Source organism: Vulpes vulpes, chromosome 3 (genome assembly GCF_048418805.1).
Source record: "Vulpes vulpes isolate BD-2025 chromosome 3, VulVul3, whole genome shotgun sequence".
Classification (NCBI taxonomy): Eukaryota; Metazoa; Chordata; class Mammalia; order Carnivora; family Canidae; genus Vulpes; species Vulpes vulpes.
Window position 1 is genome coordinate 12,806,901 of NC_132782.1, and position 12,526 is coordinate 12,819,426.

The 12,526-nt window shown below is 34.9% G+C and overlaps 1 protein-coding gene across 1 annotated transcript in view; it reads left to right on the top strand.

The window, feature by feature from the left end:
• The window catches only part of XIRP2 (xin actin binding repeat containing 2), a 353,649-nt gene that overhangs the window by 66,618 nt on the left and 274,505 nt on the right, over positions 1–12,526 (top strand). The window contains exon 2 of the mRNA XM_072751844.1: positions 2,075–2,485. Coding sequence (XP_072607945.1) covers positions 2,093–2,485 — 393 coding nt within the window. The 5' untranslated portion in view covers positions 2,075–2,092. The remainder of the gene's footprint in view (positions 1–2,074; positions 2,486–12,526) is intronic.

The following is a 12,526-nucleotide window of genomic DNA, read 5'->3' on the forward strand; positions in this document are numbered from 1 at the left end:
AGAATCAGAAATTCCAAATCAGTTTTAAATATTAGGATTTCTTTTTTCTAGAGGAGAAAATAAATGGTTTTCCTCCTCTACTTGGCAGTGTTTTTTTTTTTCCCCTAGCTTTCTGTTCTTAATTTTGCAAGGTTGGCTCAGGAACAATTATTTCATTAAATAACCTCACGAGGTCACTATTACCAGCTGTGACAATGTCTCAGTCATTCCCTTGTTAATAAAATCTTTTCTGAAGTCCATTTACACGTGAGTCACAGACATTTCCGGCATATGTTGATTAGATTCTCAGCATATGCTGATCAGCTTTCCAAAAAATTCAGGTTTTGTTGGGTGCTACTGTTTTTTGAGACTTTCTATAATAAGTGACTAATCCAAAGTTATTAATTAGTAATATTATTAAAGCCAAATTTTCCAGTCTGTTCAATCGACGGATTTGAGGCTTAAAATACCCTCGTCCTTCGTCCAAGCACTGCTATCTAGGACGCTTATGTGTAGCATAAATATTTGAGTGATTCAAATGATGTTTTAGCAAGAGCTGGGGCACAGAGTGGGATTAAGAGCTATTGGGGGAGGGGTGTCTAATAGTCATTGGAAGTTTTATATGCATTATCTAATGTATTTTTCAAAATAAAGCCATAATGTTTCTAAATCCATTTGAGAAATGAAGCTTTTGCAAACTCTCACTGTTAGTAAAACCCAACCTGGGCTTAAACTCCTGCTGTAAGTAGAGCTAGTCAGCAGTCCATGAATCATTGGTAGACCATTAAATCAATTTAGTGGGTAGCAAGTTGTTTTTTGTTTTTTGTTTTGTTTTGTTTTGTTTTTAGTGAAGGATATCAGAGTAGAAAACATCACCAGGCAGTTCGCATACTAAAAGAAAGTATTAAAAAGTATTTCATGAAAACAAAAATCTGTTTCTTATTTATTTATGTTGTATGTATGCTGAGTACCAATGCATAGAATGTGTTTTGTAATATGGTTTGCAGTCAAAGAAGTCCGGAGCCATTGTATTAGGTGACCTTTTGAGATACTTCCAGGCCTTAATCTAAGTGAGATTGTTTATCATACCCACTCTGCTAATACTTTTCCAGGAAAATACATCATCCTTCAAGAGCAAAATTTATTTATTTGTTTGTTTTAAATTTTTATTTTTTTAAAGCCCCAAATTTGTAGTGTGGAATCTCTACGTTAGAATAGAAAGTAGCTATTTTTATGACAAAAAAATGATGCTTGTGTGTAATTCTTGTTGTCTGTGATTTGTGTTTGTGTGTGTAGGTTTGTTTCTGGGAAGGGTATATTTTGTCATTTGATTTTTTTCCCATTTATCACAGAACTCTAAAACAAGGTGAAATTCTAATCTGGTTCACAATGGATGTGAATTGGATGCCAGAAGTACAAAAGAGACATTAGGTTCCAGTGGTTAGGAGGGCAAGTTCTGGAATCACGCAGATGCATTTCAAATCCAGACTCTACCACTCAGAACCCTGGGCAAAATACGTTTAAGTTTCCTCACCTGGAAAAGAATAATCAGAGTAGCAACGTACTCATCGTGATGATGTTAAGATTAAAATGAGATATACACATAAAATTGTTATCAAAGGGTTGCCTTATAACGAGAACTTAATGACTGTAAGCTATTAGTCTGTTACTTATAAAGTAAGACATTTGCAAAAACCAGTAATTTCAAAAGAAGTCCTGAACTAGAGACAGGAAATGAACCTCTTTATTTCACGTTAAAGCTTGTTAAGCTTGTTAAATTGCTCTTTTCTCAGAACATACTAAACAATGAATGAACCATTAGGTAAATTGTTGTGTGATATTACATAGAAAAGGAAATAAAATCATATCTTCCTAGTTTTTGTCTCTATTTTCAAATGTCCATGGCTGTACAAATCAGTCCTCTCCATAATCTAAGTTAAATGACATACTTTGTAGGGTCAAGTCAAGAGCCAGAAATTATACAGCAAAGCTGGATTGCTACACGGTAACACAAACCCCAAGAGCTGGCACTCATTTTGAAAATGACTCACAGGACTGAATGTCTCTTTGATCAAAGATACTTTTGATTTTGCAGGACGACCTGGAGCCACCCATGTTTCCAATACAGAAGGGCTCTCTGATCCTCCTGAGGCAGAAATGGGAATCCAGTGATTACCAGAAAAGTGAGTGTTGCCCTGGGGGCAGTCGTTGCAGGCTCTTTCAGCCTCCAGAAAATAAATTACTTAAACACAAAGGAGAGGTTGTATCAGCACCTGGACCTGCAGATCCCCCTAGTAAAGAAGAGATGTTGAACTCCGAGCCTTCTGGGAAGGGCCCTGAGGACAAGTGCGACAACTCTAGGGAATATGGCAGGCCCGAAGTACTAAAGGAGGATTCCTTGACTGGTCGGCGCAGGATTGAGCACTTCTCCATTGCCCTTGATGAGCTCAGAAGTGTGTTTGAGGCTCCTAGGAGTGGAAACAGACCAGCTGAGTACTGCCAAAAGGTAAGAATTGAGAATGGAAATTTACAGTTGACAAACTAGGCAGCTTGCCTAACCTGCCACTTATTTCTAAGCATGTAGTGTGTGTGTGTGTGTGTGTGTGTGTGTGTGTGTGTGTGTGTGTGGTTTCCCCTCACCTGTACTCTATCTAGGCAGATGTCCTGAAGCAACTGTGTAACACTGGGTGAAATGTGGCGTCCTCTATCATTGACTTCCTCTATGGGCTGTTCCAGCAGGGACTCAACCTCCTTTCAGTCCCACAAAAACAGCTCTGATCGGCTGTTTCCTTTTGTATGTCCCTTGTTTCCATGACTAGCTTGCAAGTTCCCTAGAGGCAGGGACAATTTCTTAGCACTTTTTGTACTTCAGACATCTAACAAATGGTGCTGCATTTAGTTAGACCTCAGTGAGGATTTATCAGTTCCAATGGTGAAATGGAACAAGTAGAGCTTTGGAACCACAGTGAACTAGATTTTAATCCTAAAACCTGCCATTTACTTCTATAACTGCATGACACTTAACCTTGAGAATGCAAATGTCTTAATCTGCTGCTTTATAGGGATATTGTGAGGATTATTGATAATATATGTAAACTACTAGGCATAGAGTCTGGAATATTTTGTAGTAGATGATGATAATGCTACAGTGATTTGGGTGTACTATCATGTCACATATAAAACATGTGTATTATCTAAAGGGAACATTTAATCAAATGCAGGATACATGATTAATAACATTATTAATGAGGACCACATTTATACTTCTGTTTTCAATTAAAAGCAGCTACTGTTTAAACTGGAATTGCTTGAATTTATTGAGCTCATTAGGGCCCCCGTGTAAGAAATTATAGTTTAATTTAATAAAGAGTTAGTAAATGATCTCAGGTTTTCCAATGGGAAGCAAATTCCATGCTTTGTTAATATTTTTTATCTAGTGACACTCGTCAAGAAGGTGCAGTTCTACTCTTAGTGAATAGTTAGCATTCAGAGGATTAACAAAAACAGAGATTTTTTCAGAATAAATTATTTTGCTAATACTTGCTCCCAGTTTTCCTATTGAGACATATTTAGTATTTACAATGAGACCATGCTTGTACCTCAAATAACTCAACTTGATTTAATGAGAATAAGGAATATGAAGTTACATTTATGAGTGAGGTAATGTTGAAACTAGAGGGTTTCTTAAAAATATAACCACTTGCCAATCCGTAATTTGAGAACTTTCTTTCTTTCCTTTTTATTCTACTACCACAATCCTTTTTGTTTGTAGTTTTATGATATCTTTTAGTAGGATATCTAGAGATTGGGATACACTTAACATAGATATCTACAATATCATTTTTTTATATATTAAGGAAAGTAAAGCCATAAAAAGTGTTTCTATTGAATATCTGTTGAATATAGTTTAATAATTTTGAACATTTACTTAAGATAATTGACTAAAGAAATGGCCAAAAGTAGAAAAAATAATCCTTATAAATTATGTAACATAACTTAGCCTCATCTGGAGTAGGGATAGCTGCTTCAGTGTAGTAAAAATATGAAGCATTAATAAGGGTTTCTGTTTGACATGGGAGATTGTTACTATTGGTATGGTGTGTGATTTTGAATCTAATGTCCATAAAAATAATTATGGAAAGAAACATAAAACCAACATTTAGGCAGTAAAAATGAAATTTGGTTAGTGTATTTAACACACTGAATTAGAGGTATTCTATTGTACTATGTCATAAAATGTTATTTCTTTAAATGTATGAAACATGGATCATGCATTTAGAAATTATCGTCTACAGCAGATACACATGATTTTTAGGATCAGTTTACATAAATGAGTATTATGAATGCTTACAAAAATCTATCTAGATTTCATATGACTTCTAGGACAAGGAGAAAAGAAAAATGAGAAGCCAGTGAAGAATTAGCTTGCTTTCTTCTAATGAAGTGTTTTGTATGTCATTAGGCATGTGAAAAGAATCCTAATTCAACTCAGTTTGAAATTGTATATTTCACACCAAAGGACGATAATTATATACAACTTAACCATTTGTTTCTTTTTTTAAAAAAAGATTTTATTTACTTATTCGTGACAGACACAGAGAGAGAGAGAGAGAGAGAGAGGCAGAGACACAGGCAAAGAGAGAAGCAGGCTCCATGCAGGGAAACTGACATGGGACTCCATCCTGGGTCTCCAGGGTCACACCCTGGGCCAAAGGCAGGCGCTAAACCGCTGGGCCACAGGGCTGCCCTAACCATTTGTTTCTACAGAACTTTTTCTTTCTTATCAATATTTTGTTATTATTAAATAATAATGAGGTAATTTTTATTTGCACAAATATGCAAAAATATTTACAGAAGCTCTACTGAGTATTGGTGATGTGGGGAAGGTACTCAATATTTGTGATATTAAAAGCAAGGACAGAAAATTATTTCAGATATGACTCTTGCAATTTAGTAAATCATCTCAATAATAATAAACTGTGTTTCAGTGTTGCTGTAGAAGGATGCTCTTTAGCAATAGGTACTTTTTAAGAAAAATTTTATACAATTATTGAGGTTCAATGTAGAATTGTAGAATTTTTTAAAGTGTGGAATATTTTTATATACATATATATTTGCAGATGCACACACACATATATTTGTTCAAAGCATCTTCAGCAAAATTAAAAATCCATCTTTTCAGTATATCCTTGTTTTATTGTCCTTCACTTTACTACACTTTGCAGATATTGCTTTTTTTTTTTTTTTTTTTTTTTTTTTTTTTTTTTTTTTACAAATTGAAGGTTGGTGGCAACCCTGCATCAAGCAAGTCTATCAGCACCATTTTTCCAACAGCATTTGCTCTCTAAATCACATTTCGGTAATTTTTGAAATAATGCAAAGTTTTTCATTATTACTGTATTTGTTATGGTGATCTACAGTCAGTGATTACAACTTGCTGAGATGATGGTTAGTGTTTTTTAGCAAGAAAGTATTTTTAAGATATTTTTAATTAAGGTTTTTTAGACATAATGCTGCTGCACAATTAGAAGACTATAGTATGGTGTAAATATAACTTTTATATGCACTAGGGAACAAAAAAATTCATTTGACTTGCTTTATTGAAATACTCATTTTGTTGCAGTGGTCTAGAACCAAACCAGCAATATCTCTGATATATGCTTGTATTTATTAAAATATGTTTATTTAAGAATAGTTTTGCTTAGAAAAAAAATTGTTAATTGAGGAAAGAAACCACAAGAGTCAATGTTATTTTCTATATGTACTCAAGCTCATTAGAGAAGGATGATATCAACACCACTACCCCCTAATATTCAGTGTATTCCAGAGCTTTTTTTAAAAAAAATTATCCCAATATTATTTCAGTAGAAAATTAATAAGAGAGAGACATAACCTTTTGTAATTATTTCTAAAACACTCTGGAAAAGTAACTTAGAATGATTTTTTAAACTGAAGGTTTTTATGCTCATGAGGCAGACTGTAATTCACGTAGACATAAATTCACACAGGCATTATCCCAAATAAATGATATAGAACATGATTTTAAAAGATTTTCAAAGAACCATAAGAATTTTAAGATCATAAATTTTGAAAAGAATGGCATACCCACTTACAACACTAAGAAATAAATTATTATATAAGGCAATGTATCAGTTAGCATTTACACGTAACAAACTATCCCAACATTAGCAGCTTTAAACAGTAAGCACTTATTATTGCTTACAAGTCTCTGGTGAGCTGGGAAGCTTAATCTGGTTTCACTCCTGCATCTATAGTCAGCTGCCAAGTCACCTGGACTCTGACTCTTCTAGGATGTCTACAGAGCTGGGACAACTTAGTTCTGCCACACGTAGTCTCTCCTTCAGTAGGTTGTCCAGATTTATGTACATGCCATAGGAGTTTCAAAAAAGAAAGTAAAATTGCATAAGGCCTCTAGAGGCCTATGCTCAGAACTTACACCTCACTTCTCTATATTCTATTTGTCAAGATAGTCACAAAATAAACCAGATTAATAATGTGCTAAAATAGATTTGATGAGGGGAACTACAACCTCACACTGCAAAGGTAAATGCATATAAGGAGAGAAAGAATTGTAGGTACTTCCACACAATCTACCACTGGCAAGTTTATTTAAATACTTTCAAGTATCAGAATGTTTTAATATGTCACTCATTAATGCAAACATCAGGAGGAGAGTCTAACACAAAATGATCCATTTTGACAACTACCTGTAGACAAAACTCTCTTAGGCTTATCCACTAGATCGATGATAGTTATTGTCCAAGCCAGAATACTGGCCTCCTAAAGATGTCCATGTCTCTTAATCCCCAGAACCAGTGAATGTTTTACCTGATATGGCAAAAGGGACTTTAAAAAATGTGATTAAGTTGAGGAACTTGGGATGCAAAGATTTTTCTGAATTATCCCACATGAAAATGGGGTCTTTGTAAGAGGGAGACAGGAATGTCAGAGTGAAAGTCAGAGAAGGAGTTATAATATCAGAAGAGAGGTGGAAGGGATGCAGGGCCACAACTCAAGCAGGGTAGGCAGCCTCTACACTGGAAAAGGCCAGGAAACCGGGTGCCCTCTAGAGCATCTGTTAGGATTGTAGCCCTACGGACACCTCAACTTTAGTGCAATGAAACTGATTTCAGACTGTGATCTTCAGAACTATAAGATAATTAATGTGTTATTTTAAGCCACTAAGTTGGTGGTAATTTGTTATAGAACCATTAGGAAACTGCTACAGTTATTTTATAGGCTATTCAAACATTGTTAAAAAAATTATTGGGTAATATGTGATTTTAGACTTTTCTTCTGTTCTTCCCTGATGAACATAACCCCATATTTCAAGATCAGATCTTTGACTTCCTTCTATTTGCAGTTGATAAGATGAATGCTTGTAATGTTAAATAATCAGGAACATCACTAACTCTTGGTTTGGGACGATCTGTATTTGATAGGAACACACAGTCCCCTAAAAGAGTGAATTTATCAGAAGGAGAGGGAGTTTGACAAAAAAAAGGAGATAGAGAAAGAGAGAGAATATTATAAAGGAACAAATACATTAAAAAGTTTGTGGGACACACTTGTTTTGATTCCTATTACTTCTACGGCTAGTTTATGTGGAATGTATGTGCAATTTTTAAATAAAATCAGTTGAACTCCACCCAGTCAGTTCTGAATCGGAGCAGCATTTAGACTAACTTGGAGTGGAACAAGATGGTGTAAGTTCCTCCTTCTTTCTTTCAAGCTCACAGTTGCTGCCCACAGAACTGGGACAGTGAGACCACTTAAAGGATCCCTTGAAGGATCACTTCAGCCCTACTATGATCTCACAGTGAATCAGGTGTTTCTTGATTCAATTAATTAATTTTGCCTCTTTCTATTCATATCTTTAGACTCCAAATGGTAAAGGATCTGATTTTCACAGTAGTTATTTAAATGACCCACCTGTGTTTTTAATGCACAGTTATCTTTCTCAAAAACCGCACTTACTTGTTCAATCAGATTGGATTTACCTAATGCCCAAAGAGAGACTATTTCTTTTACTTAAGCCATCAGGTTGACAAAGACCATTCATACATGAGCTGGACTCAATAAAAAAAAAGAAAAGAAAAAAAAAGAAACACAATCACTGTATTTTAGTTGTGCTGTCTCATAATACATTGGTTCAATCTGTTATATAATTGAAAGCTTGGATGAGAATATGAAGACACATGGCTAAGAGACTATGGGCCTACATATGCATCAATGATTAACCAGGATATAAATAATTAAATATGGTATAGTTTCCAAAATCTGTTATTTTCATTCCCTCCAATAATCAAAGCCTCTGGTTTTTCATTTAATGACCAGTTTGTCGTTTCCTACTTTCAGTTCTGCATAAAATCAGACCTTTAAAAGTACAGATGAATCATGATTGCAGTTGGCTTCTACTACAAAATCACTCTACTAGACGCTTAAAGTTTCATTTGCTCCCTAAACCCAGACATGTGGGGACTATGGGATTAATTTATCTCTAATCTCAGAGCAGGAGTTTCTTTTCAGGCAGTTACCTGTCACAGCCTTCTGACTCTCCATCTTCTGCCCTCCTCTCTCATCAGTGTTCCTGAGATAATTTCTGTTAAGCATGATGTATTTTGTAAAAGCATTGAACAGGACAGAGGTTATTACAGTCTTGGAAATTATTACTGAAAAATCTGTCCACCAAACTAAAAAAAATAGCTAAATATTTTTTCCCTGTGGGAAAAATTTTAAAGGTCTTTGAAGGAATAACATACTTTTTCTTTGCCTGAAAAATGGGCAAGTAGGTTTTTTTTTTGTAGAACTGAAGTAAATAGTTTAATGAGAAAGATCATTACTTTTTTTATTAGAGGAATATATGGAATCATAATTTTAATTTCTGCATAGGATATAAGAACATAATATTTGGTGACAAAGCATCAGTTGAAAGCCTTGGCTCAGCTACTTCATCATATAAACTTGAGTGAGTTATTTCACCTCATTAATCCTTAATTTTCACATCTATAAAATGAGGAAATTAATACAGCACAAGATTTTTGTGAGGATAAAGTTATATAACACCTGAAGGAGAAGAGATGTTTAAGGGATAGCAGCAAATAAAATTTAAGAAATTGTACCATTGTAGCACCAAATGGGTATGAAATGGGTATTTCTTCTATTTCGTCTTCTCTGGTATCACTTCTGTAACTTAGTATGATGCCTTGGGGAAAATATTTAATCTCAGTGACTTCTGTTTTCTCACCTACCACGGCAGAGGATTACACTCTATGGTTTGTAAAAATGGAAAGGTGCTTGGGGCAAGTAAGTTTTTATTTCACATCTGACAACACCTTAGTCTTTTACACAGACCTCACGTAGCAGAGCTTCATTGAATATTCAGTGGAGCAAATGCTAATGAACCTTTCCAACATGAATTATAACCCCATTTTGAGATGATGAGACAAAGGACTATAATCTGTTAAATTATAGTTTTCAAAGCTTTTTTAAAACCCTAAACAGAGATACATTGCCACCTTCATTGTCCTTTCCACTTAATAAAAAAAGTCACTGGCATTTAGGGACTCCAAATCCAAATCCAAGAGAGATGAGGTTTACATGTTATAAAAGTGTTTATTGTATTTATATTCACACACACATACAGAACAAACTTCAAAGTCACCACAAGGATGGTGGTGTTTCATTTTATGCAGTTTTTTTTCTTGGAGGTGTAATTTGTTTTCGTTTTAAATATTAGTGCTCTTTGCTGGTTCTTTTCATCCATTTATATGTTTACTATTTTACTGCCTGTTGTCCAGTACTTTATGTTAGCTGGGATAAAAAGCAAAACAAAAATGAAACAGCTCTGTGATCTGCTGGTAAAATTCCCAACTGAACACATTTGCATGGCCTTAAAGACTTCCAGAAGAAATTGCCATCTCAATTCATTCGTGTCTCACAGTGATATATGCAGTCACAATATGACATTGTTAAAGAATAGGGTGCCAGTAACCACGGAATGATAAACAATATTGACTCACCTTCATCTGGGAAACCTACTGTCAGGTCATGGATGGGCATTCTTTGACATTTTACTTGGATGACGAATGAGAGTTTTCACCCTAGTGTTAAGGGAATATTGCTGCCAACCCTGCTGCTTCTATTGTGAACCCACTTTTTTGCCTATCCTATCTTCCCCAGATATTTTTCCAACATTTCTACTTATTGGCTGAATTAATTCAAGGAGTCCCATGTATGACTCTTTTTGCCATTCCCTGTTCTCCCATTGCTGATTTTTATACTCGACCAGGTTCTTTTGGAGAATCCTCTTACCATAAGGATACACTAAAGGGGAAAATAAATAAAAGGAGTTGATAAAGTGCATTGAGAAGGGTGATTAAGTAGGGAGAATTTGGGACTTTGTTTAGAGCTTTTGACCCCACCAGAGGCCATGGAGATGATGTCCCAGTCACTGAAAGTCTACCAGCAATCCAAAGGCTATCCAATGTAGGAATTCCTTTGGCAATACCCTAAGAGAAAAATTTCCACTTACTGTGGAAAAACCTAGAAGAAACCAACTTAACTAAGAGATCAAAGTTAGATGTTACCAGTAATAAGACATCTTGATATCATGTACCTCCTGTTGTGATATACTGTGAAAGGCAAAGCATCACCCTGTGGTATCTTCATCAAAATTATGTAATCTCAATTTAATCATGAAAAAAACATCAGATAAATCCATGTAGAGGGCATCCTATAAAACAGCTGGCCATGACTCTTCAAAAGTGGAAGGCCTTGTCACAAAAATACTGAGATACTACCACAGATTGGAGGTGACCTAACAGACATAACGAAAGTGAAGATAAACTCGTCCATTAAAAGTTGGACCACCAAAGAAGGTGTTAGTGGGAAAGTAGGTAAAATTCTAATAAGGTCTGATTATTTCCTGGTTTCAAAATTGTACTATGTTTAAGATATTAACATTAAAGAAAGCTGAACGATTGGTATATGGGATTCCCTGTAGTATTGCAACATTTCAGTAGGTCTAAAGTTATTTCAAAATAAAATGTTAAATAACTGTTTTGATCTTTGTTGAAGCCTTAGCACTGTGGAGTGGAGGACCATGGTCTCTTTTGCTTGAATTTCTCCAAACCTTACAGATTATTATTCTTATATCCCCTTATAGAATGTAATTCTTAGCTTCACAGATCTATACTTCTAAAACCTTGAATGTTTCAGCCATTTCTCGCTGCCTAGAATCTCAGGATTTCTGCAAGTAATTGTTTTCCTAGCAAGGAAAATTTAAGAAGCCTAATCAGTAGTCAGAAGTTGAGTATATGGGCAGCCTTATAGTTAGATCTGTATTAGATTTATATCATTTTTCTACTCACTGAGTTTCACTACATTTTCAGGGGTAGAGTCCTTTGTCTTGTTTTTAATGTAGTCAAAGTTCTTTTTTTAAAAAAAATTTTGTTTAAGTTCATTTAGCCAACATATAATACATCATTCTTTTCAGATGTAGTGTTCAGTAATTTATCAGTTGCGCATAATACCCAATGCTCATCATATCACGTGCCTTGGTTTTATCTTGACTTACATTCCTTGCAAGTCATTGCCTCAAGTTCAAGGAACTCAAATTATCTCTTGTCTTGAACTCGAATTCCAGGACCTATAGTTATCTATTGCTCTTTTGGTGCTGATTTGGCAGCAAGCTTCAATCTCTATAATACATTATGAGCCCCTTCAAAATGCTCTCCAAAACGAGCCCCTCCAAAAAGGATGAAAATCCTTTTCAGAGGATATTGTCTTTTGATGGATTTTCCAATTGCTTAGGAAATTTTCTGTGTGGGGGGGAGGAAGGGTTCCTTCTATTTTGGACTAGACCTTTTGGCTTCCTTAACTCCATAGGCTCTCCTTTCTGGTCTTTCTCACTGTGAATCAAGCCTCGGGATTGATGTAGTAATAACTTCTTTAATATAATTGCCCTTTATTATTTCTCAGACAAGGCCTTTCATCTGAACTTAGAAGTCTGGAAACTTTTGTCAGAGTTGAAATTCAGGATTTGTAGCATGATACTCTATTCTTGGAGATCAACCAACTTTTAGAGATGGAAATCTACCCTTATTTTAGCACCTGCTTAGCACTCATGGAAACCAAATAGTTAATGCATTTTCTTATTTGGAAAGATATTTCTTTGTCTGTTTAATGTGTAGTGGAGAGTGAATGCAGTGAGTTTCAAACACCTGAAACAAATTCAAGCTCCATTAATGTTTCTCATCTATACCAACTACCAAATATGATGATTTATGGTACTTAATAGTGTACTAACTTGTTTTATGTCAATGTAAGCCATTTATTGGATGCTATGAGACAAATTGCTCTAAAGCATGGTAATGCATCATAATGCATGCAGTTCTCTTCCCCTTCCCCTTGTTTGTGAAAACATGTCAGGAGCACAATTTAAATTAATCAAAATGTTCTGATTTCAACTTTGATTAGATGTCAGAATTTTTTATTAATGATAAAGATGATATAAAATATTTCT